The sequence below is a fragment of the Vespula vulgaris genome, chromosome 3, assembly GCF_905475345.1.
Source record: "Vespula vulgaris chromosome 3, iyVesVulg1.1, whole genome shotgun sequence".
NCBI lineage: Eukaryota > Metazoa > Arthropoda > Insecta > Hymenoptera > Vespidae > Vespula > Vespula vulgaris.
Window position 1 is genome coordinate 5,595,595 of NC_066588.1, and position 25,801 is coordinate 5,621,395.

General features: G+C 29.5%; 5 protein-coding genes across 7 annotated transcripts; 3 read left to right on the plus strand and 2 right to left on the minus strand.

Moving 5' to 3' along the window:
• The first annotated feature begins 359 nt into the window (after positions 1 to 359).
• LOC127062313 (vascular endothelial growth factor receptor 1) lies at positions 360 to 12,991 on the plus strand. Of its 2 annotated transcripts, XM_050990285.1 has the most exons (24): positions 361 to 693; positions 862 to 1,008; positions 4,671 to 4,822; positions 4,941 to 5,124; positions 5,211 to 5,338; positions 5,454 to 5,601; positions 5,863 to 6,005; positions 6,084 to 6,255; positions 6,330 to 6,453; positions 6,524 to 6,717; positions 6,797 to 6,963; positions 7,095 to 7,227; positions 7,317 to 7,463; positions 7,576 to 7,731; positions 7,809 to 7,948; positions 8,028 to 8,187; positions 8,288 to 8,388; positions 8,471 to 8,621; positions 8,987 to 9,211; positions 9,299 to 9,467; positions 10,797 to 11,070; positions 11,274 to 11,605; positions 11,731 to 11,836; positions 11,961 to 12,991. In XM_050990285.1, the coding sequence occupies exons 2-24, from the start codon at positions 951 to 953 to the stop codon at positions 12,654 to 12,656; spliced, it is 4,260 nt and encodes a 1,419-aa protein (XP_050846242.1). In that variant the 5' UTR covers positions 361 to 693; positions 862 to 950; the 3' UTR covers positions 12,657 to 12,991. The 2 variants fall into 2 exon arrangements, with proteins under 2 accessions (XP_050846243.1, XP_050846242.1); XM_050990286.1 differs by having other exon boundaries at positions 360 to 1,008; positions 10,830 to 11,070.
• Positions 12,992 to 13,801: 810 nt separating this feature from the next.
• Positions 13,802 to 16,371, minus strand: LOC127062325 (uncharacterized). The gene is made up of 10 exons (XM_050990323.1): positions 16,281 to 16,371; positions 16,036 to 16,215; positions 15,656 to 15,911; positions 15,465 to 15,569; positions 15,219 to 15,403; positions 14,872 to 15,093; positions 14,627 to 14,761; positions 14,423 to 14,564; positions 14,171 to 14,348; positions 13,802 to 14,093 (listed from the first exon to the last, which is right to left on the minus strand). The coding sequence occupies exons 1-10, from the start codon at positions 16,356 to 16,358 to the stop codon at positions 13,964 to 13,966; spliced, it is 1,611 nt and encodes a 536-aa protein (XP_050846280.1). The 5' UTR covers positions 16,359 to 16,371; the 3' UTR covers positions 13,802 to 13,963.
• A 357-nt stretch (positions 16,372 to 16,728) lies between these two features.
• LOC127062842 (proteasome maturation protein) lies at positions 16,729 to 18,535 on the plus strand. 2 transcript variants are annotated; one of them, XM_050991695.1, is made up of 6 exons: positions 16,729 to 16,863; positions 17,166 to 17,263; positions 17,354 to 17,414; positions 17,518 to 17,693; positions 17,766 to 17,860; positions 18,097 to 18,535. In XM_050991695.1, exons 1-5 carry the CDS (start codon positions 16,861 to 16,863, stop codon positions 17,851 to 17,853), a joined length of 426 nt encoding a protein of 141 aa, XP_050847652.1. In that variant the 5' UTR covers positions 16,729 to 16,860; the 3' UTR covers positions 17,854 to 17,860; positions 18,097 to 18,535. The 2 variants fall into 2 exon arrangements, with proteins under 2 accessions (XP_050847652.1, XP_050847651.1); XM_050991694.1 differs by lacking the exon at positions 18,097 to 18,535 and having other exon boundaries at positions 17,766 to 18,049.
• Positions 18,536 to 18,729: 194 nt separating this feature from the next.
• On the plus strand, positions 18,730 to 20,216 carry LOC127062836 (homocysteine S-methyltransferase-like). Its single transcript, XM_050991687.1, has one exon. The coding sequence runs from the start codon at positions 18,899 to 18,901 to the stop codon at positions 19,877 to 19,879; it is 981 nt and encodes a 326-aa protein (XP_050847644.1). The 5' UTR covers positions 18,730 to 18,898; the 3' UTR covers positions 19,880 to 20,216.
• A 124-nt stretch (positions 20,217 to 20,340) lies between these two features.
• On the minus strand, positions 20,341 to 25,676 carry LOC127062825 (leucine--tRNA ligase, cytoplasmic). Its single transcript, XM_050991650.1, has 16 exons — positions 25,469 to 25,676; positions 24,880 to 25,098; positions 24,578 to 24,787; positions 24,342 to 24,503; positions 24,016 to 24,260; positions 23,717 to 23,942; positions 23,424 to 23,642; positions 22,903 to 23,356; positions 22,695 to 22,833; positions 22,350 to 22,620; positions 22,031 to 22,278; positions 21,731 to 21,965; positions 21,382 to 21,636; positions 21,098 to 21,313; positions 20,758 to 20,986; positions 20,341 to 20,667 (listed from the first exon to the last, which is right to left on the minus strand). The coding sequence occupies exons 1-16, from the start codon at positions 25,490 to 25,492 to the stop codon at positions 20,447 to 20,449; spliced, it is 3,573 nt and encodes a 1,190-aa protein (XP_050847607.1). The 5' UTR covers positions 25,493 to 25,676; the 3' UTR covers positions 20,341 to 20,446.
• Positions 25,677 to 25,801: the final 125 nt, after the last annotated feature.

Below are 25,801 nucleotides of genomic sequence, written 5' to 3' on the forward strand. Positions count from 1 at the left end.
AAATCTAATCATTTCTTTTATCGTTATAAAGCTTTGCGTGGTAAAACGAAAGTGTCTTCACGTAAGTGTTACGAGAACTTTCACGTAATATAATCTCGAATAATTAAAAATATAAAAATATTACAATTAAAAATTCATAGACGTGTATGAAATCACGTATGTATTTAAAAAAGAAGAAGAAATGAAAGAGAAAAAGAGAAACTGACGAAAGTCGATAAGAAGAGTTTTGTCCTTACCGATAGAGAATTTCATTCAAACTTTACAGTGTTGATCTTCGCGGTTGTTCGAAACCAATTACATTCATAACTCTCAAAGAGAAAACGTGTAACCTTGAATTAAAAAAAAGAAAAAAAAAAGAAAAAGAAAACGAAGTAAACACGTTGAATGGCTAAGTCAAAAAATCGAAATGAGTAAACCAGATATCAGTGAGTAGAAGAACGAAATTCGAAAGTGAGAGAGCGAGAAGAAATGAACTAACGTCGAAATGACGTCGTACGATAAGTTGCAACATTCCCCAATGGAACGCAAAAGGGGTGGGGTCGTGTGCGTGTATACGTGTGTACGTGTGTTACCACGTACGATCGCGCGTAGTTCGTGAGTTTAGTTCCAACTCTTCAGTTCGAGCGGTTCTAGAACGGAGTGATATCCGCGATCGGTGACTTGTGCGTCTCGATAATTAAAGAGATAGAAAGAGTGAGTGAAAAAGAAAGAAAGGAAGAAAAAAAGAAAGAAAGAGAGAGAGAGAGAGAGAGAGAGAGAGATAGAGAACGTATACATCGTGTCATCTCTCTCTCCCTTCTCTTTTCATTTTCATTTACAAAGGAATGGGTTCAGAGTAATAAATAATAATGATTTTGATAGGAAGTTAAAGAAAACAAAAATAAAAAAGAAAGTATGTGAAAAGAGTGGGAGAAAAGAAAAACAAGAAGATAAAAAGGCCGGCATAAAAGATGACACTACGAACAACATTCGTTCTTATCTTCTTCACTTGTACTCTCTACTGTCGAGGTAATTATTCTGACGTCGGCAACACCACACCTGAAAAGAAATACCTGTCTATCATACCTGCCTAGAAAAAGAGAAAGAGAGAGAGAGAAAATGTGTGTCTCTTACTTTTTACTGATGCGTAACACGATGATCACGTGGTCATCATTGAGTCACATACGAGTCAACGAATGAATTTCTTTCCTGATTCCGATCGTCCTGTTCTGTTTTTTTTTCTTCGATGATTTGAGGCAATTAGCTTGTTAATAGTACGCTCGTTTCAAATATTTGATGATGATTTTGCTTTGAGATCATTTTTCTTTTCCTTCGTTTTCTTTTCCTTCTTTTTGAACTACTTTTAACCGGATATGTCATCTTTACGATGTAGATTGGAATGTTAAGGTATCGATAAATAATCAGGTCAATAATCGAATCTTCAATAACGATGATAATCTTGCTGACTTTAACGAATATTTTCTTCGTACTTGGTTAATCCGATCCTCACTCGAAACTCCCTACCATTCGAAATTCCACGTGAATCATCTACACCTGGACCGTTCTTCTGTCTCATGGCTCTGACCTTCTTCTTCTCCTCTCCGGTACAGAGAACGTCATATAACAGATTTAACGACTAGCCAATCGACAAGATTAAAAATTATTTTTCTTTCTCCTTCACTCGTTGTATAATAATAATAGTAATAACTTTTTAGGACTAGATGAAAATTAATTATTCTGATTAAGAGTTTAAAAGTGTCAGGGCCTCGAAGAACCAGATTTTACATAACGACGAATCTGCATATATTTTTTATTTTCTGTTTTTTTTTTGTTTTTCAGTTTCATTTAGAACCCAATTATTTTCTTACTTACACGACTATATTCGATACTACTCTTTGTAAATGTTAATTAATTACTATCGTATATTTAATGGAACAAATTTATATAGAATTGTTATTTATTTTGTGTCTTTGTCGAATTAATTTACCATAAATGTCCGACTTCAAATTCGTTTACATATGTACATATACATATACACGATAGATATCGAATTGGAATAGTTTACGAATTGTAATTATATAATGGAAATAATGCTTTAGACTAGAACGTTATGACGATTTCATCGTCGCTTTCATAAGCACGTGGATATTGTAATTGATTGTCTCTCGGCGGTATATCAATTTAGAAGTTAAGTACTCGTTAAACATCTCTTCGTGTGAACCGATAAGCACGATGGTCTAACTATAGTGTTTCTTTCGTTAACAAGTATCCTGTGGTTTATCAATAGAACATATGTTGTTCATAAAAATTTAATTAAAAGAAGAATTTGTTTACTTGATTTTTTACATAATATATTCGATGATGAAGCGACCATATCGAGAAAAGACTCATATCGTTTTTCCGGAATTATATTCGCTTGAAATCACGTAATAAATAGCCCTGACTTCATTGTATATAGTCGAGTATAAACATGGAAAGACAACGTCTTATTTATAATTTACGGGAAATTACCATAGAACTTCTTATCTCATTGATTTAAGAGTTATACGATTTTAGAGATCGTCTGATCAGTCTTTTACCGAAATGATCATTGATCGAGCGAAAACCCTTGACACGAATTACTAAATCGCTTTATGACCTTCTTCGTGATCATGAATGATTCTCTATGTGAATGTAAGAGAATTTTCTGGATTGGAGTTAAAAAAAAAGTAAATTAATATTTCTATGAATATTTGATAAAACTTTTCGAAGTGTACATTTTTTTTTATTATTAAAAAAAGAATACGCGAACTATGTAATGTTATAATAAATAATTTAAATAATAAACATGTATCACTTTTTCAATTTTTCTGTAAGAAATAAAAGTACTTGAGCAGATATATCAAAGACAAGTCATATTTATTTTCGTATTACTCATGTCGTCTTTCTAGCGATCTCATTGTTAAATATGCAAAGTAACTTAACAAAGATCATTGGGTAATGGTATTATTTTTTCAGATTCTTCTACTCTTTTTTATGATAATTAGTATATTTATTTCTAATTACATTTTTATATTTTTCTTTGTTATCTGAGATTTTGTGGAGATTATTGTTAATTCTTCAGTAAGATTCTTAAGTATTTACAAATTAATTCAGACATTAATTGTTCTGATACTGAAGGATCGACCTTAGTAAAATCTTCAAAGTGTATAAAACGTTTATATTGTAAAATTATTATTACCACGTTCTTCGAGAAGATACGCAGATATTTAGAAGTTGGCGTTAGCTTTGTTTACAAAAGATCGCATCTCCATTGGGGTACCTGCTATCTGTTAGCAGCTGGTCTATGATGGACCACATGCTCTGTTATCCTCCTCTATCTCCATCCTTTTGTTTTCCGTGGGCCGGCTATTATTTATCGTGTCTGTATTCTCAAAACAACAGTAAGGTTTATCGTACTTACTTCCCGAGATATGTTTTCACCGTTAACAAATTTTTCTTTATCTTTATTTTTACTTTCAAACTTTGATGGATTATTTGACGCATAATGAAAAACTCTCTCGTGAGAAGACCGATACGATGTTTAGTCATGACCGATCGTCTTATATTATGCTAACGATCTTCTAAAAAAGATACAAATGATTTGTTTCGATCGATTTCGTCAAATACCTATAAAAAGGTAAAATTTTGTGACACATATCTCATCGTTATTGTTGATTTCTTCTTTTCTTGATATCTTCTCGGAAAGAACCTGATAATATTCTGGTATTTCCAATATCTATGTCAGTCGTTATTTATAAACTAGATATGATAGAGTGATCTATTTTAATATATAAATTAATCTCTTTGGATGGTACATTGAATCGATTTCATTACATTTTTTTCATTATATATACATACAATTATACATATTATATATATATATTTCTCCGTGCGTATATGTGTATATATGTATATGAATGTGTATGATATATTACATAGAAATGTTCGTATGAAATATGATGAATATATACTAAAGATACGTTCAAGGAGTCAACAATGATCGTCATTCACAATTCGACGAAGATTTATTTGAGTATTTGGTCTCTTTCGAATCATAGAAATCGTGCGAGCTGTTTGATAACGAGAGGGCTTTTATCAAGAGAGGAAAGAAAGGACTTCCTTCCCAGCCATGGTCGCGTTGCGTAGAAATAAATGCTTCAAACGAGTGTATGCGTATATTCTACAAATGTGAGAGAGTATGCAAGTATAGAAGCAAACGGGAAAAGCAGATAAAACCAATCATCCGCAGGACATTGCGGTTAAGGACTCGTTTCTCTTTACCACGAGCGTTAATCGAGCCGCGTTTCTTTCACGTTTCTTTCAGAATAAAAAATAGATCCGTTTCGATTAAATGAATGTACGAATGTGTATTAAAAGAAACAAAAAGAATATAACTAAAAATAAAAAAAATATCTCGGATCTCATCTCACCTCATTTTTCGCTATTTAAATTAATGGTTTACTTAAAATTTTCCAGCATCATTTTAATCATTTTCGTTACTTCGTTTCATATGAATTTTTTCTTCATATGAATTTTTCAAACGTTTGTTATATTGAAAGCAAGGATATAGATACAATTTCTGAAACGTACGAATAAATGTTCTAAAGTGAAAAATATTCTTGTGGAAAGGTCAATGATTATTGTCGCATTGTATCTTTTCTTTTTTACAGTGTCATGCCAGGAAAGGCCTATACTTATGCCACAAGAAAGCGAGATTATTAAGCATGCTGGGTCTTCTATAAATTTTATATGCACTGGTTCTAGAAAGATCTTTTTTTTCTATCCTACGAACTATGGATCAGACGAAGAAACATCTGAACAGGTTTTCTTCTCTTATAGTTTATTATTATTTCTTTTGAAATACAATCAAAATGCATCCATTTGAATTTTTTAAATTCAGTGAAAATTTTCATATAAAGTCGAGCACTTATGTTCAATAGATCATATCTTCGGAAATACGAGTAAACGAAACCTATAAAGATTATGAGTACATATACGATTTTCGTCGATCCAAGGCTGTGCCTGGTGACACAGGATGGTATGGTTGTTCCTATCGCAACATAACAATCACTCGAAAGGAATACGATAATCCTGAAATTAGCTGGGCTTATGTTTATGTGGATTGTAAGTAAATATTCGGCAGATTTATTAGATAGATATTGATAATTCGCTTTTGAATTATTCTTATTACCACATGGATTATATTTTAGCACCTGACAGTTCTTTCGTCGAAAATGTAGTCAAAACTATAAAAGGAATAACTGGTAATATGGCTTTAATACCATGTCGACCAACTTTGCCAAGTTTGCAAGTTATTTTGATCGATCAGTTCGACGAAGTAAGAATTACTCTTTTGTTTTTCTTTAATCGATAAGTTAAATTTCGAAAGAGAAAATTTCGATTGAGAAAATTGCAATTGTATAACCGATTACTTTCTTATTTCTTAATCACAGGTGGTTGAAATAAGCGAGAATATCTCGTATGATCCGAGATTTGGATATACGATAGATCATCTTAGTTTACATGACAACGGCCTTTTTAGATGCTCCATTACAAGGAACAATGAAACATACGAGGTCAATTATCATTTGGATGTGTTTTGTAAGTATTTAGACACATTACGTTATCATCGTTATCATGTATAATATTAATTCGTTTTGTCTAATTTCTTTAATTTTCTTAATTTTATCATATAATCAAACGATCATCGTTGAATGTCATCAATAATTTTTACTTTTTATTTTATTATATTATTAACTTCTGAGAAATTTTACATATAAAACTATGCAACTGATAAATAAAAAATATATATATATTTATTACATATTGTATATTAAAAACTAAATCGGGTTTTCGCAATAGCCAAACAAGACTTGAGTGAACCAAAAATTATCAAAGATACTTTGCGACATGTGGTCCGAGGCCAAACTCTGCGTGTTAATTGTACGATAGACTTGAAAGAGCGTTCCATTCCATTTCAATTTAATTGGAGAACACCGGTAGAGGTATGTTTATCAGGTTTATTATTCTTTATTATAAAAAGAAATAAATAGAATTCGATGTTAAAGTTTTCGTTATTTTAGAGTCAACGAATAAGCACACATTTACATCCCATAAAAACAAAATTGAATTTAATGCATGTGACCAGTGAATTGATCATACAAAATGTGACAGAGGAGGATGAGGGAGAGTATGAATGTATCATTATAGTTAATGGAGGTACTAATAGTGCGAAGATGAATCTAACGATACACGGTAAATTTTTATTTTTTTTTTTATTTTATTAAAACGAAAATTAAATAATCTTAAATCGATGATATAACTTGCAGATCCGAACAAAAAGTATATCAATTTAACGTCACAAGATCCAAATAGGCGTAATGTGAGAAAAAATTACAGTAACGTAATGTGGGTCGTTTACTATGATGCCTATCCTGAAGCTCACTTAAGATGGTACGTCATCTGTTTTCTATATTTTCTTCAACATCGATATAGCTCGTAACGTTATATTTTCGCGAAAAAGGTTTGATCATAATGGCCATGAGATCATGGATGATTGGTCGAATCCAGAGATAACTAAATACGCTATCAACAAAACTCCAACGAAAACGATTTTAAGAATCAATCGATTAGAAATCGAGGATATGGGAGTCTATACGCTTGAGGCTACCAACGATTACACAAACAAATCTCTTAATTTTACGTTGTCCGTATTAGGTAATGAAAATTATGTAAATTCCCATGGTTTTTAGTATCTTTTCTTTTTATTATTTTTTTAATTATTTTTTTATTTTAGCCAAGCCGACGCTACTATTCAAAGAGATAGAATCATATTATTCGCCTGGTCAAATCGTTGAGATCCATTGTTACGTAATAGCTTTTCCAGAGCCAGAAATTTCTTGGAGTTTCCTACAATGTCCGAATTATCCGTCCCGATGGAACTCGAGTCTAATCGAATTAACGGTAATTAAGATAACACGCCTGACGATCGTATACAATGTAGATGTCGTTTTTTTGAATGATATTCTTTTTTATTCTTTTTGATTAAATAACGAAAAATAATTGAAAGAATTTTATTACTATTGTTCACGTAGCATATCACGGAGATACAACAAAAATTATTCCTTTCAAAAGCAACAATGGAAATCGAAGCGTCCGGTTTCATTAATTGTACAGCCTGCAACTCGGAGGGCTGCGATTCAACGATTACTAATATTATTGTATCTGGTAAGTAAATTATTTTACATATTTTTTAATGATTAACGTAACTTTAGTTAAGTTAAGATGATTAATTTATATTAATAATGATATTAAAGATGGTAACGGAGGGTTCAGTATAATGGATCCAAAAGAACCAGTTGTCGAAGGTGATGACATCGAAATCATTTGTGCAGCTTCTATTTATAATTATACGGAAAACATTCAATGGCAGGATAATAACGACAAGTCAATTTTAGAAGATGGTAAAAACAAAACATAACGGATATTATTGCACGAAATATAGTTTGTAGCTTACTCAACAATATTTCTAATTAATTATTATGTACATACAATCTATATATTCAAATTTTTCAGAGAGAATACAAGTCATTCTTAAAACAACTCCGTTCACTTATCGTGCGATATTGCAAGTAAAGAACGTAAATATGAATGACGCGATGATTTATAATTGTATTGGGGAAACTAAGGATGGAAATAAGGAAAATTTGGAATATAATTTGGTGGTTTACAGTAATTATCATTAGTGATCATGAGAGAAATTAATAAAGAAAATTAATTCGTTGATGCAACAATTTTTTCATTTTCAGGGCAGAAAAAGCCGTCGTTTACAAATGTTAACTTGAATGAAACTGATTTGATCGTTGATTTCGGTACAGAAAATCATAAGCTTATTATTTTAAAATGTTTTGTAGATGCTATGCCTAAAGCAAAAGTTACATGGTATAAGGTAAACTATATTCGTTCGTTAGATATTATATAATACATGTGTATATGTATGTATATAAATATATATGTATCATTTTTAGGATAACGTAAAGTTAAAAAATAACGAACAATACGAATTAAAGTATGATGATCAAGAACTTCACATAAAATACGTATTTGAGCACGATAGTGGAAAATATTCTTGTAAAGCTGAAAATCGTTTGGGAAGAGAAGAGGCTTATCAAAATATAACGATAAAGGGTATGCTATTGATTTGTTTGAATAAATATAAAAAAAAATCGTTTGATCTCTTATTTTTATCAATATAATTGTTTTTTTTTGTACATGTACTTTTTTCCAGGAAAAGAGTTACCTAAGGGATTGATAATCTTGATCGTCATTTTGTTCATCGTAGTTGTGATCTTGATAGTTTACTTTACGATTAAAGTTCGTCGTGAAAAGGTAAATGATAATATTAAAATGAGAAAATGAGTTGTATAAAAATAATTAAAAAATAATTTTTTTTATTCCGATAATTACACAGATAATGAGAAAGGAGCTATTAGAAACTGGTTTAATGCATTTCGAAGAAGGTGCTCTGGAATGTTTAAATCCTGAGTTGACGGTAGACGATCAAGCGGAATTACTTCCTTACGATAAAAAATGGGAATTTCCAAGGGAAAGATTGAAGCTTGGTAAATGAATATATCAAGAATAGTTCAAGGATCGTATGTTTTTATGATAATCGTTTCACCGTGCTGGCCCATAAATTTGTTTGTAATAATGGCGCGGTTCAAATGTTTATAATATAAATAGAATTTTTACGAACCTGGTAGAATCACTGTATATTATTTTAAAGATACAGCAGTTACTTTGGTATATAATATACGCGAACTCGTAAGAACATTCTTAGTAGTAATCATTTATTATATAGAACAACATAATAGCTATCATTTCGCAGCCCATTAAAAATTTAACGCGATCCAATATTGGGCGGTGATTCATAGATTCATAGATTGAAAAACGTTAACATTAACTAATGCTTGTAACTATAATTTAGGAAAACAATTGGGTAGTGGAGCGTTTGGGGTGGTTATGAAAGCCGAAGCTCAAGGAATTTACGAAGACGAAGCTATAACGACAGTTGCTGTAAAAATGGTACGACGTACAACCGATCCAACTTACGTTCGAGCACTTGCGAGCGAATTGAAGATCATGGTACATCTTGGTAAACATTTGAACGTTGTCAATCTTTTGGGTGCTTGTACGAAAAATATTTCGAAACGTACGTGTTATTGATATCTTTCGTTCTATATGAGGAATTAATTGAAATTGAAACGATATATCCAATTTGGTTCATTGTTTGTTCTAGGCGAATTATTGGTCATCGTTGAGTACTGTCGGTTTGGTAATTTGCACAATTATTTGTTGAGACATAGAACGGACTTTATCAATCAAATCGATCCTGCTACTGGTAAATTTGATCCTACGATAGGTATCGATCTCCTCACAAGAACGGCCAGTATGAGCAGCAATAATAGGTTTGTTTGTATCTGATATGTTTTCTTTTCTTATCCCCAAGATGATACTATTTTTCTAACATATGTTTTATGCCTTGATGCGTATTATATTAATTACATTAATTTACACTGTCGTTTATTAAGTTACGATCATTTATTTAATGATAAAAGATCGAGTATTGCTCGTTCGATAAAAGATGAGCGTATAAAAAATTTTGTCTCTAACTATTCTATGGCGTTGAAGTTTTCCATGTTATCGGAGTAACTAACACTGCTTTCTTCATAGTCGAGTCCCATAGGCATTATAATCGAGTTAACTTCTATCGTGTTCAACACTTTTTTCTGTATAATATTATCTAGTAACGTGATATCTCTCTGATGGTAATATGATTTTCAAACTGTTTCATCTCTTGATTTGATAACAGATAACGTACAGTATTTTATGCTTGCTGTTTTTTAAACGGTATCGTGTTCTAAGTTGAAATCTCCACGTTTCGTAGGCCGCCTAACAGGCATATTTCTTTTAATTGAATAAGTTTTGTGATTTTAATGATTAATTAGATTTTGTGGAAAATGGAGCTATACTACTTTCATAACAAATGATTTTACATTTTCATTTAATAATGTAATCAACATTCATCGAGATATATAGGTATTTTTAAATCTGATTCAAATTAAATTATAAACAATTCATAATTCACAATCACAAATCACAAATTATAAATCACAAATGGCAAATCGCAAATCACAAATCATTTAATCAATACACTTCTAGTATAACTAACTTCACAATTTCTTCCCCTCTCTCTTTCTCTCTCTTACTCCATATTCATTACTCCCATTCACATTAGTTGTATATCGATCTTCTCTTTCTCTTCCATACGTTAAAACTTATAACTAATATTTTTGCAAATAGTCTAAACTTGCCGTTGAATCATAAACAATATTTCATTTCGATTGGTTTTTATATTAATAATGGTTATTTATTTTCCTAATTTTCCCAAAATTGAGATTTAGATAAAAAAGCAATACCTTATTTCATCAAAACTCTTAGGCCTATTTTCCAAATAAAATTAAAAATATACAAGAATTGCACGTTTAATAATACACATAGAATAATTTAAGTGTTATTAGTATCATTAATCTTCTAATAAATGTTATAGTAATAATTGTTAATCTCTTAACTAATAACTCTTATTATAAATTACATAATAATAATTATTATTCAGTATAATAATAATAATCTTTCGCTTTAATCGTTAATATCAACAATAACACGAGAATGATGAAGATGCATGCAAGGGGCTGCGGTTTAACGACTCTTCTTTTTTTCTTCTGCCCGTGTGATAGGATAAAATATGCGGCATTATCCTTTTCTCGCAGTATCAGTGCGAATTCCGGCACCGAGATGGTACAGTATTATGCTCATAATACCACGGACTCTCAAGGTGTGAGTATGTCCCCGGATGGTTGTATACTTAGCAATAACTCGTCTCAGCCTGGTTGGAGATCCAATTATCGTGGTGATTATAAGGATCATAATCTGAAACCGATTTGTACTCAAGATCTTTTGTCCTGGGCATTTCAAGTGGCTCGTGGTATGGAGTATCTTAGTCAGAGAAGAGTAAGTAGTTTGAACTTGTGTTAATTACAAGTTACAAAAAACGTTGGTACATGTATGTTACTTATAAAAAAAAAAACAACTATCGAATTTGTCAATGCATATTAATAGTTTAAAAAATATATATTTCATAATATTTTGTTGTATATTTACATTTTTCTATAATTTTGATCAAATTGATTATAATTAATCGAATATAATATTAGGTTCTGCACGGTGATTTGGCAGCAAGAAACATTTTACTTGCTGAGAATAACGTAGTAAAGATCTGCGATTTTGGATTGGCGAAGACTATGTACAAAGACGGTAATTATAAAAAGAAAGGTGATGGACCATTGCCCATAAAATGGATGGCCATCGAATCGATAAGAGATCGAGTGTTTTCAACGCAATCGGATATTTGGTCCTTCGGAATAGTTCTATGGGAATTCTTCACTTTGGCTGAGACTCCGTATCCCGGTATGGAAGCTGAGAAACAGTATCAGAAACTTATAGAAGGTTATAGAATGGAACAGCCAGCATATGCCACTCCAGAAGTGTAAGTATATATATATACATACATATTTATAATATGTTCAAAGTATAATATATATAATGAAATACTTTGTAAATCTTTTCGAATTTAAAAAAAAATTATTTTTCGTTCTAATTCTCGTTTTATAGATACAATATAATGTTACAATGCTGGAAAGCCAAGCCAACTTTGCGTCCAAGTTTCACAGAATTGGTGGACAGCATAGGTGATTTATTAGAGGAAAGTGTAAGAACGGTGAGTCACTGTCGATCGATTTGATCATCAATTATAAATAAGTTTATAATTGATTAAATGTTTATCAAGAGAATACGATCTAACATAATAAGAATTATTTTTCTTCATTTTTCACAATTTTTAGCACTACATAAGTCTGAATACACCGTATATGGATATGAACACGATGATTTTGGATGGCAAGAACGATTATCTCACAATGATGTCAGCACCTGATCATGCAGCTCTATCATTGCCTATGGGCGATTATGTGAATACTCCTATCTTGGAGAATACACCCGAGTCAGCATATTTGTGTATGAGTCCAACGAATCACGGAGACGAGTCGGGTATCTTTAGTCCCAGGCCGAATTCAGAAAAATCTCGTTTCGAATTTCCTTTGGTGACGTCTGATTCCGAGGATGCAGTTGAATTATCACCGATGTTGAAAAACGTAGAGGATCCTTATTTGAAACCGATAAATGTGCATGAACGCAGAGCAGAATTTGCTCGGCAACGGCAAGTCGCGAGTGCTCAATCGATCGATCGAATCAACGAAAGAGATTCTGGTTATTGTAACACTCCACGAAATCTTCATTTAATAGATCTGAACGAGAAATCAAGGGAAAAGGATCAAGAAGAGGAGGACGAAGAACAGGATGAAGATCGGACGGATTCCATTCTGAAAAAAAAAGAATATACTCCGTCCATCATAAGAACCCAAGACAATTATGTGAACATGCCTAAACAGAAGAATGATTTAAAAAGGGATATGCCTGATGGCTTTAGTAATCCCAGCTACGTCATGATGGGGAATGAACTCAATCAATCGGTAGCGTGAATTAGAATTGATCTCGTTGTTGGAAGATTTATTAAAGTGAACAATCGACAGTGAAAGTTTGATTAGTTCAAGGACAACCGAGGCATGTTAATTTTATTAGAAAGTCGATTACGAGAATGCAAATTTATGTTGCATGATACCATCGTGTTGTTACTTATATTTTTTTATACACTTTCCATGAACATTTCTATTGAATTATGCGTTTCAAGAAATTCTAAGAAACGTTTTTAACATAGGATAGGAATTAGATTTTAGTGATCATTTCATCGTACGTGTCATTGTCATTAAAGTTTTATCGTGCCCGCGTTTAAGTACAAAAATTCAATGTTCCTAAGGTACGTGCACGAAATTTTTTTTTTTTTAATTATTATATCTTCTTACAAAATGATCGGTCTCTTTTTTTTTAGAAAAATTTTTATATTCACCGCCAAAAAAATCGGAATACTGCATTATATCGCACAATTTTTTCATTTTTTTTTTTTATAAACGAAATAGTTCAAGTCTAGATGATAATATATAAAATTGTGTCCATATATATATATATATATTATTTTATGATTCAACAATATTGCTAATTGATAAAATATATGTATCTTATGACTAGTGAATATTCTACGCGAGTATAATATGTGTGCTTCTCTAATGAGAAACTGCAATTGACTGTATAACTTAATATATTTACTGCTTATAAGCTGGAATATTTTAAGCTGGAATATTTTAACACTTTCGTATGTATAACTTTGGTTGAAAATAATATCTGAAAACATATATCGAAAAATACCAAACTTCGTAACACAAATGATGTAGTAGTAGTAGTAGTAATATTTGTCAGTACTTAATACTCGTAATATATACAATATTCAGTGTTGCAGAAATGGTGCTATCACATACGTATATGTCACATTTATATATATAGTAGGAACATATGTATATGTGTGTTATATAACATTATTAATATGTAAACTGAATAATTCGACCAAAGGACAAATATATAATTAACTAATTATAAAGTCATACTTAATAAGTATAAGATAAATGTGCGTATGTGTGTGTGATGTATGATATGACCATTATATTTTAATATGTCTATAATAATAAATATAACTTCTAGAAAAAATAAAGATACGACAATTATCGTTGCCTCGAACAAATTTATGTAAATTTTACATCTTATAGAATTTTATAAATGTATTGGAAATAAAAATTTCTTTTTAATATAAGATATAAGCAAATATAAATTAAAAATAAAATAAACATTCACATATTGCGTCAGTTGTTACATCCAAATGTAATTTTATATATACAAATTATAACTTCGGATCTATTTCTTCTGAGATTCTAATAGAATACGGTACGTCGTATATAGTTGCACAATTACGAGAACGTCGGCCTTTTTTAATGATATCGTTGACTAACTTCCTTTTATACTGTATCCATCTAAAAATATTATCGTTCATTGAATATATGTATGTATGCAATGGATAAAACTATGTAAATGTAACGATCAATTTTACTTTCTATTTTTGACGAACTCTTTAAACAATTCCTGGTTGTTTAAAAATTTCGAATCCATAAATAATCTAACTCTGTGCCAAATGTTTGCGTGATTATGTTTCATTAGCCAATATCGTGGAATAAGGAGACATCGTACAGGACTTATGGATACGATTCTTCGATTATTCATTTTCTCGCCTAATAAACGAACGTTTCATTATTCAATTACGAATATACGATGATATTACGAACGTAAAGTTTATTTGTCCAACCTATTCCAAAACAGGCACCCCTATAAAATATGCACACTTGCATAAATATCGTGCGAACGTCTTTCGGATAACTTTGTAACAAAACCGATGGTTCTCTCATCAACATTTCCGCAACATCCGTTATCTCATGCCATTCGTTCACCTTTGGTTATTAATATTAATAATTCCATTCATATACTCTTCAATTACATTCCATTCACTTACAACATCTAGAAGCGTGGCTGTTACGATACTCATACGTTCCAGATCAACATGCTTGTAATCTGCTTTTTTGGATAATATAACTTGAGTATAATCCATCATCGTATCGCTTGACTCTACTTTGCTCCAATCATCGCCCTATGTAATTGGTATATCGTTAATTAAAGAGAAAATTCAAAACAGACACACATTTTCGAGATAAATAATTTAAAAAAAATGAATTATTGTAATTAATTAAGAATTTCTACCACGTCATTATCGACTTTTGATTCTTTTTGTTTAATTTCATTAGTGTCAATATTTTTCTTATTTTTGTTTAATTTTGATACAGTTTTCGAGTCGTACAATTCGTATTTCATTTCTTGGGTAGTATGTTTCTCTCTAACGAGTATGTGTTCTATCATACGACATTCACCTTCCAATAAAAAATGTACATAATTGACCATACCTTTTCCGTCACCTAACAATACCTTGAAAAATGAAGATTTATTAGATTAGTTAATTCTTAGAAAATATACAATGATAAGACGGATGTCGGTGATATATATTAATATTATATATCATATTAATATATAATTCTTATATATAATAATACCTCGTTGGCTTGGAAATGTTTTAGCTTGCTCAAAATGCAACACTCTCGTATAGTTTCTTCGTCCCATAATTTAAAGTAATTGAAATTGACCAGAGCGTCTTGCAAAACATTCCATTCATTCATTAAATTATCTCGTAATATTTCATTGAAATCTTCGAGACTGATAAGTATCAAATCTACCGGAGCTGGAAAAGAAAAATATAATTAATTGCAGTTAGTAAAATTGTTATGATTCGGATTATTTACTTTTAGTCACTATCGTAGCTGTTCTTGGTATATTATGTAACAATGCAATTTCACCAAATATGTCTCCCGGATGCATAGAACCCATATCAACTTCCATGGTTTCACCTATTAATTAAAAGATTATTATCGATAATGATGATTTTCATGAAAGTTTGATAAAAAAAAAAAAAGAATTTAGAAAAAAGTTATACCGGTAATATTATCGGTAACGACTCTCGACAAGTTGACCTCTCCATTAATGATAAAGTAAAGATTCCAAGCCTTGTGACCTTGACGAACGATCACACGATTTCGTGGTAAATACTGATAAAGACATTCAGATGTCAACAATTTTCTATGTTCCTCCGGATATTTTCGAAATATTTGTAATTTTTTGAATAATTCATAAATGTAAGTCCTATCGGATGATGACCTCTCAAATGGATTTGTTAGCAAGATAGAACGATCCTTTGATTGGAAAATATTAAAAAAGCAAAAAAAAAAGAAAAGGAAAAAAACAGAAATAAAAAAATATTATTCGAAATAATTATGAGAGTATCATTTTATTTATCTTTTTTTCTTTTTCACAAACCTGCAAGGTCAATACTTTTTTATCGACTTTTTTCTCAATCAATTTACTAGTCATTTTGATACTAATTGCAACGTCGTCGGTAATTTCTTCGACCATAATTTCTTCGGTCAACCATTCTATAAATTCGAGAACTAATCTCACAATAGCACGAAACATATTACGACCCTTCAATTTGTTGGTCTAATAAGATATTTACAATGTGTTAATAACAATTTTATAAAATTTGCGATCATTTTTTAACCTACCCTGATACGGAGTAACGATCTTCTTGATAAAACTGCACTGAACGATTTTCTCAAAGATACTTTCATTAAAGTAGACATTTTCGAAAGTTGTTTAAAACAATACTGTTTTGAATATAGTAATATTATTAAAAATATTAATATAAATATATACGTGTGTACATATATCTTTTTAAATGAAAGTTCATTTTGTTATATCAATAAATCGATTTCATCCTGCTTTCTTTGCCCCCATTTAGTATAATAACGTCAACATAAACACTAATTATGATTTCAAAAGACAAACTAAAATCACAAGAAAATATTTTATTGCTTAAAAATTTCATATCATGTTTCACGACAATTATTTAATTGTTTCAAATAAAAATTTGAAAATTCCGCTATATGTGTAATGATTCTTGTCCAATACGCGTTCTAGTTTCTTTCGATCTCTACAGTAGTTGGTTGAAACATCCAGATACAACGTAGTTCAATACGATGATAATACTATATATGTGTTTTTCTATATACGCTGCGTGTGTAGAAATTACTTCGTGAAGTGACTTTCAGTTTTTACGTAAAGTATTCATTCGTAAATGAAAATATGGTAAAAATATAATATTGTAAATGCTACATATAAACATAAAGTTATAAAATTTATTAAAATAATTATTAATATTATAAATCCTCGTAAATTCATTGTTACATTGTTCTTAGGTTATGTTAATCATGACAGATACACTTTTGCATTTCTCTTATTTATTATTGCTAATAAAACAAATATATTCTAATTGATTAAAAATAAAAGAAATTATAAACCATAAAAAATTTCTAATAAAAATATCTATAGAAAGTACATTAGAAAGTATTGATTAAATGTAATATAAATATTACTTTAACGTATTACAGAGTTTTGGATTACCATCGTTAATACCTAAGCCTGCTGTGGCTGACCAATTTAATCTTAAAGATGATACATATGGTATTCCAAATCCTATGGTTTCTGGGTAAATATTATTTTAATGAAATTTCATGAAATTTGTTTATTAGAATTAATCGATCAATAATTGATTATACTATACATTTTGATTATATAGGTTAGCAGGAACAAGGCAAAAAATTGGTTATTCACATCCTTTAGAAGCTTCGGAATTAAATGTAATTATAAATTTTCGTTACTATATATAATTCATTATAATAATATATAAAATTTTCTATTATTATAAGCAATATATAGACAATATAATTTGATTGCTTTTAGCATAAGAAAAATCAAGAATGTATGAATATGGTCTTATTACGTAATGCTCAAGGATTACATGCTCCATTGCGTCTTGCAATGGAATTAAAAGCAGCTGAGAAAGTTGGTAGACTTCCCTTTTTACCATCATCAAATATTATGAGAGATGTTATTCTTGGTAGAGATGAAGAAATTGGGTAATTTATTATACTTCTCTCACAATCTAACGTTTAAATGGACAATGATTACAATTGAAAATTTTTAATTAGATTTGAGGATATATTAAATACACCTGAATTCCGAGAACAAATGGGACAACCTCACGCCGTAGTAGAAAAAAGTCTTGGAATTCTTTAAGAAGGAGGTACGATTATTAATAGAACGTACTATTTTGTTTGTAAGAAATACTTGTGATGCACAATCAAAGTTTAAAAAATAAATATTATGATCTGTATTACTAACGAAATAACAGTTAACTTAAATTAATTTGTCACGATTCAAATGAATGTATTTTTCTTTTATTTTAAATTAATAAAAGTTACTTTTAAATAAATTGATATATTTTAGATTTTCCTTATAATTATATTTGTCTTATTGCAGAGTTGCATCATTCACAGCCATCTGAATTATATTACCAATGATGCAAATAGGAACACTTATACATTCTTAATATTTAGAATTCTTTAAATCGTTCAGTTTTTGTTAGATTAATTATATAGACAACGTAGAAAGAAAGTTCACAAGGCTATCAAAAAAGTTAAGATAAGTTTATCAAAGAGATACAGTACATTATTGCTCTATATTGATAAATATGTCAAATTAGTTAACTCATTAAACATTGTAATCTGTATAATCACAAGTCACATTGATTACATTCCATACAGTCTAACCAATTTCGAAAGTTCCTACTTTAAACCGATGTTTGATGAAATTTTATTGTATAATTCTTCATTAAAAAAAAAATCATTTTATTTCATGATAATATATTAATTTTGATCAGTTATACATTATTTCAACTGATATGCATTCCTTATACTATTTTTAAATTTCAAATTTTCTATTATATTTCAATGAGAGACATCTTTGTGTAAATTTATACTACATTTATAATATTTATTAAATGGATATATTCAAAGCATATTTAATTATTTCAAAAGATTATTTGTATCGCGTTTTCCTTTTAACGAGATATATTAAAATCTTTATAATTAAAAGAGAATTTTTATAATAAAAGAAAATTTCAAGAGAATTCGCCCATGTATAAAATCATGAGATTTCGACATTTGGCAACACTGATTCGTTAATATAAAAATACAAAAATTTTTCCCCGCCGTTCTCAAGTCCATTCCTATTTTGAACTGCATGTATGTAAGATCGTTCTTTGTAAAGTGTTACTGATACAATGTGCGACATAAAAGTATTGGATGGTGGTATCTCGACACAATTAGCGTTACACGTGGGTGACAGGATCGATGGTGATCCATTATGGACAGCACGTTTTTTAGCCACAACTCCAGAGGCTGTCTATAAAACACATTTGGATTTTTTAAGAGTCGGTTCCGATATAATAGAAACAAATACTTATCAAGCTTCGATCGAGGGATTCATGAAATACTTGGGAGTTACTAAAGATGAAAGCACTAAATTAATTTACAAAGCTGTTGAATATGCTAAAAAAGCTGTGGAAACTTATCTTGAAGAAATAAAAAATAATCCAAACGTACCTAATCCTAAACCATTAATTGCTGGATCCTGTGGACCATATGGTGCTGCATTACATGATGCTTCGGAGTACACTGGTCACTATGGAGCTCATGTATCTTCACAAGTTATGAAAGATTGGCACAGGCCAAGGATCTCAATTTTATTAGATGCTGGTGTAGATTTATTGGCATTAGAAACTATACCTTGTAAAGAAGAAGCTAAAGCATTAATTGAATTATTGAAAGAATTCCCAAATGCAAAGGCATGGTTATCCTTTTCTTGTCAAAACGGTAAAACTTTAGCAGATGGTACAGACTTTCAAGAAATAGCTATGCAATGTTATAAAGAAGCTCAACCTGGTCAATTAATTGGTATTGGCGTTAATTGTATTGCTCCACAATATGTTACCTCTTTATTAAAAGGTATCAATACAGAAAATTCTACAGATTTTGTACCATTGGTGGTATATCCCAATAGTGGAGAAAAATATACAATAGCAGAAGGATGGAAGAAAGATAAAGAGTACTATCCTTTGCATCAATTTGTTCATGAATGGTTGAATCTTGGAGTAAGATATATTGGTGGATGCTGTAGAACACAAGCTACAGATATAAAGAAAATACGTACAGAAGTACAAACTTGGCTAAAAATAAAAAATTCTACTACTTCATCTTCATGAAATTCTTTTTACATTAAATTCTTTTTGATTCCTGCATTTCTATAATAAGTTAATAATAAGAGAATATATGCTATAAGCAGGAAATTTGAAAGAGAACATTTTGATAAATTTGATAAATATATAAAAAACTAGATAAATAGATATTTCTCTGTTACTATCATGTGCCTTTAGGACAATAATTCAGCAAATTAGATACTTGTAACAATTGTTGATTTTTTAAAGTATATATTGAAACTGTTTTATAAATAACTAAATATATGTGTGTGTGTGTGTATGTGTATATGTGTATAATGTTGATTATTGTATATAATATAAAATTTGTAATATGGCTTCATAGGTTTTTCTATGAATATACAAAACATTTATATAATAATGTACCAAAGAATACATTTAAACATTATATTAATATATCAATTTATAAATATTTGTAAATTTATGCAAAAAGAGAATTAAAAAGAAAATTTTACTTATACAAAAAATTTTTATTCAATACTGTTATTTTTCATCACTATATCCTTCTTGCTTAGTTATGCCACAGAAACCTTTTTTATTTAATTATCGATTTATTTATTTATCTCCCTCATGTTTTACAATATATATTAACTCATTTCCAAGAGAGTATGCATTATCTGCAATTTTAATTTCTGCAGATTGTTTTTCTACATTAATAATAAATGAAGCATCATTTGGAATTAATGTTTTTCCTTCTAAAATATTGTCAATATTTGGTTTCAAACGAGGTCCCATGTTTGGGTCATTATAACGATATAATTGAACTGAAGCTGGATCTGAGAGAAAGAGAAATTATATTTGAAAAAGAAGTTATTAATAGAAGATACATTAATTCTATTAAAAATTTTTTTATCAATATTGCAAACCTTTTATATGTTTATGCTCATGTAAAATACGTTTTATTAAATTAGAAACTGTGTCTTTTTCATAAATTTTTAAATTCATTCTAAATAAGCCCACATATTTCTGTGGATTTATAAGAGATAATAGAACTGAAGGCTTTACAACAAAATTTATATAAGGAGAACCTGGACAGCATTCTTCTTTTGTTTTTTCAGGAGCTTCATCAGTATACTTTATAATAATTTCACTTAGCTAAAATATATAAAATGAATCACATAAATACAATACATAAAAATAAAATATAAAGATAATAAAATTATATTTTTATTAAATAAATAAATATATATATAATTGAGAAATTACCTCTAGAGTGTTTTGAAGATACTTCTTATTTCTTTCAAGAACATCATACTCATTGAAATCAAATGTTAGATTGAGAGCACTTATGCCAGCTGATTCTACCTTTTCCCTTGAAGCTTGCACGAATGGCATTACTCTTTTCATATATTTTTTTAATTCAGTTATATTTCCTAATTCTGTAGCAATTGCTTTATTTTCTGGCAATTTGTTTCCATTTTTCTGTAGAGATATTAAAATTATATTTAAAGTTCTTAAATAAATTATGAATTAATATTTCAGTTACTTACCATATACATTTCTTTCATAGTTTCGAGTACAATACTTTGCCAAGGAGGATAAGTTTTGGCTACCCAAATAATTCCTTGATTAGGCTTTTCTGGAGGTATAGCATTTGCACCTTTTGAAACTTTCTTTGGTATTAGATAATTCTTTAAAAGAATTCTAAATGAATGGGCAGCATCCATTAAATACTGTGAAGATTTTATAAGAACTAAATCAACATTACCGGCTGTCGGCCATCGACTGTCTAGTATGCTACCTTCCTAATATAGAATAAAATTGTTTTTTTATATTAATAAGATAAAATATGGATAGATATCATTTATATTTTTACGTCATAATTTTGATAATGCTTACTTTACCAATAAGAGTCCATACATGCTCTGATACATGAGGACATATTGGAGATAACATAATAATTTGTAGTTCTATATACTTAATAATAAGATTCCAATTAATACCATCTAATATACTCAATTGTAAGTACTTATCTCTGGCAGCTTGTAGTTCAAAAAAGCCAGTTCTCAATGCTTCCTTATAAAGCATTTTTGAATAATTCTCATTTGTTTCTTGTATCTTTAGACTCATTTCACTATTAATAAATAGTTATATTATATTTTATCTATATGAATGTATTAATCAAAATTCAAAATATACCTTTCAAAGACTTTATCATTGAATGTATTTGGTTGATCATGTCTGTACAGATTTTTTGAAGCCATTACTTCCTTGACCCATTCAATAAATGTGTACAGTCTGAGTATGCCTGCATCAGCTGTACTCTCTACAAAATTAGCATCTTCCACTGAATCTCCAGAATCAGCCAAACATAATCTCATCCCATCCGCTGAATACTTTTCAACAGCTTCTGCAAGTGTTAGGAAATTTCCTTCTGATTTTGACATCTAAAAAATATAATCATTGTTGATTTGTATATTCGATAAAAAAATTTCATTTTACTAAAAATTTGTATTACCTTCGATGAATTTAATAGTAAATGGCCGTTTGCTCGTATTCCTCGAGGCCATAATTCTGGTTGTTTAGGCCATATTGCAGTGTGATTGTAAAGAAAGAAAGTAAGGTGATTTTGTACTAAATCTTTTCCTGAAACTCTTAGATCAACAGGATACCAAAAATGAAATTCTCTTCGCATTTGATCTAATGCTTCTTTTTTAATACTCGTTTTAGGTAATTCTGCATCATTAAAGAAAATATAATCCCAGACTTCTGATGTCATTTGACTAGCCCTAAATATAATTACTTATGTAAAATAAGAAATAATTTAATATTGATGTAAATAAATATAAACTACGATGTATACTTTATCCCGAGCACATTTGGCTTTTCTCCTTTGAATGTTTCCCCTTGTAATAAATGAGCTACTGTATAATATGCCATATAAATAGTTGAATCAGAGAGAGATTCTATTAACCAATTTTCGTCCCATGGTAATTTCGTTCCTAAAATTTTTAATACATAATTAAGATTTTTCTTAATAATAGACGATTATGAATCCAAATTTTACTTACCAAGACCATAAGTCCTAGAACATGCATATTCATGAAGCCAATCTAAACAAGCAATAAAATTTTTTCTAACTTCATCATGAAAAACATTTACATTTTTCAGAGCTTCCATTGTTTCATTTTTCCAAGTTTCTTCACCATAATCTAAATACCATTGATCGCATAAAGCGACTACACATTCGTCGTTTGATCTCGAAGTAATCGTTTTTTCAGGTTCATAATAAATGACAGCACTACCATCATTAACTAATATTTGCTGAATCTGTTTTTTAACATCCTGGATTTTCTTTCCCTTATATTCACCAACTAACAATATGCCATCATAAAAACCTTTAAGATATACCATTTCCTTAGCTTCCAATAATTTAACTTTATCATTTTGAGACTGTATTTTTAATTTATCATATAGAGTCACTGCAGATAAATTGCCAAATTCTGGGATTTCGAGAATCGGTATCTAGTGATCAGAAATGCAAGTATTTATATTACATCTTATTTAAATTAAACAGAAGTGTTTAACTTACAGGATCATAAGGCAGCACCATTTCATCCTTGATTCCATATTTTTCTCTGAATGGTTGTTTTTTTTTTAAATCTACTAAAGCAGCATAATCGTCCGGAGAATCGCTAGGAACTGAAGTTACTATTCCTGTTCCTTTATCTTCTTTAATTGTTAACATGGGTAATGTATAGATTACTTTATGAAACGTAAGAGGTGCTTCTACTGCTACTCCTAAGATGTCCTATTAATATAAGTAATAACAATGTAAATAAAAATGTTATAATATATTTTTAAAGTATTTTTTACAGAAGTTACCTGTCCTGTTAGTTTTAGGAGAACTTGTATTTTTCCTTCTTCCTCAAAAAAGCCTTGATAAGCCATATTTCGAGCTGCTCTTTCAGTCGATATAAACACTTCATCATTCTTTAAATTATATGCAATGTAATTTATATCCGGATGTGCCCAACAATTGGTTTGACCATACATAGTTTCTGGTCTTAAAGTTGCTGCTACAAGATAAACTGGTTTTCCAGAAAGTGATCTGCGATAAAACATGCAAATAATATTTTCGTTTTAATAATAATAATAATAATAATAATAATAAAACTTTTTACTTGAGAGATTTTGGATAAGGTTCTTGTATTTTTAATTTTATCAATGTATATTCTTGTGGTCCAACACCTTCACCAGAAGATCTATCATGGTCCATGCATGGTTGACCATCTTTTGGTGAATAAATTGTATATCTTTTCCCATATTTTATTTTATTTCTACGTTTTAAATGTTCAAATTGCCATTTCACAAATGAGTCAAAAAAGGGATTAGCATCAGTAGTAATAAATGTGCGACGCCAATCAATCTAAAAGTAATATAATTTAAAGAAGCATGTTATAATCAAAATATATCTTGTATATTATGAATATTACGTTTTTCAACATACATGTAATCCAATTGATTTCAGATCTTCAACAGCACGAGGTGGAAAATAATCTAACCAATATGCAGCATCTGCAAATTTTTTTATTTCTTCATGATCTAATCCAAGAGACTGCATAATTTGCCACTGATATTTTGCGATTCCAGCTTTGGCAACTGCTTTACTCTAAAAATATTATAAATATTTTATATGATTATTAACTTATATAATATGTTGTATCAATATTAGAAATTTCTTACTTTTTTCCCTTTGCTTTTATCTTTTATAACTACATCATCTACTTTTTCTTCAATTACAATATTTTCTTCAGGAAATTGTGGTGGATAGCCATATAATTCTATTTCTCTTTTTAATTTATCGGCACAAGCTTTAATAGGCATACCGGTACAGTGAAAGCCAAATGGAAAAAGAACCTTTTTTCCTAACAAACGATTAAAACGTACTGCAAACTAAAAGATATGAAAATATTATATTAATATTACAAATTATAGTATAAGGATATTAAAGTTAAATTACCAAATAATAAATAAGGAAATCTTACTTCACATTTTGATAAAGAAAATGTATGTCCCAAATGAAGGCGTCCATTCATATAAGGAAATGGAAAAGTTGCCAAAAATTTATCATTTGATGTACTTGTAGATTCTAATGGTGCATCTTCTTCGTAAACTTTTGCAGCATACCATTTTGCTTGTACTTCCTTTTCAATTTTTTGAAGATATTCGACCTTAAAGGTACCTTTTCTTTCTGTTGCTGTTTGCTATAGAAGATCATAAGCTTTTTAAGAATATTCTAAAGCTATTATATCAATTATAAATTTTTCATAAATACATAATAATCTAGATAAAAGACGATTTAAAAATTAAACGAATTTAAAATTACTTTTGGCAATAAACTGTTATTAGTCATGTTTTTTAATTTTATTGCACTTAGCAATTTTTATTTTGAATATGCAGCAATTTAGATGTATTATAATAAAACTACATAGATCATAATTTAATAACACGATAATTTCTTTATTTAATATGCATAAATGTGTTACATCTGGTAGTGTACCGGCATTGAGGTTAATTCGCATTCTTACCTATATTATATGTATATAAGCGATAAAGATAAAATAAATATAATACCTTAATAGTAAGCGGGGCTACCATTTTGATTGTGAATCTTAATAATAATTATTTATATCGTAAATTAAATATCCGATTACTCTGCTGACTTGCATCGAGCACGTGGGTATAAGTATTATACTAAGCAATAACCAATCACCTTCCTTCCATATTATTTTGCATTAATGTCATACTATATTTCATCATATACTTCTTTTGCGACATAAAACCGCTAAAGCTAATGTTACGCAAATGATAAAATTAATTGATAATATATATAACATTTAAAGTCATTGAGCTTTTTAATATTTTAATATTTTTTTAAATAATGGAAGAAAAAAATGAAATAAAACA

Coding starts and splice junctions, on each gene's coding strand:
- LOC127062313 (XM_050990285.1), top strand. CDS start 951: ATGACACTACGAACAACATTCGTTCTTATCTTCTTCACTTGTACTCTC. Junction 5,339..5,453: donor TGATCGATCAGTTCGACGAA/GTAAGAATTACT, acceptor TCTTAATCACAG/GTGGTTGAAATAAGCGAGAA. Junction 6,454..6,523: donor CCTGAAGCTCACTTAAGATG/GTACGTCATCTG, acceptor TTCGCGAAAAAG/GTTTGATCATAATGGCCATG.
- LOC127062325 (XM_050990323.1), bottom strand. CDS start 16,358: ATGTCTACTTTAATGAAAGTATCTTTGAGAAAATCGTTCAGTGCAGTT. Junction 16,216..16,280: donor GATCGTTACTCCGTATCAGG/GTAGGTTAAAAA, acceptor ATATCTTATTAG/ACCAACAAATTGAAGGGTCG. Junction 14,762..14,871: donor CAAAAGTCGATAATGACGTG/GTAGAAATTCTT, acceptor CCAATTACATAG/GGCGATGATTGGAGCAAAGT.
- LOC127062842 (XM_050991695.1), top strand. Junction 17,415..17,517: donor TAGAAGCTTCGGAATTAAAT/GTAATTATAAAT, acceptor GATTGCTTTTAG/CATAAGAAAAATCAAGAATG. Junction 17,694..17,765: donor GGTAGAGATGAAGAAATTGG/GTAATTTATTAT, acceptor ATTTTTAATTAG/ATTTGAGGATATATTAAATA.
- LOC127062836 (XM_050991687.1), top strand. CDS start 18,899: ATGTGCGACATAAAAGTATTGGATGGTGGTATCTCGACACAATTAGCG.
- LOC127062825 (XM_050991650.1), bottom strand. CDS start 25,492: ATGGTAGCCCCGCTTACTATTAAG. Junction 25,099..25,468: donor TAGCCCCGCTTACTATTAAG/GTATTATATTTA, acceptor GATCTTCTATAG/CAAACAGCAACAGAAAGAAA. Junction 23,357..23,423: donor TGGTGCTGCCTTATGATCCT/GTAAGTTAAACA, acceptor TCTGATCACTAG/ATACCGATTCTCGAAATCCC.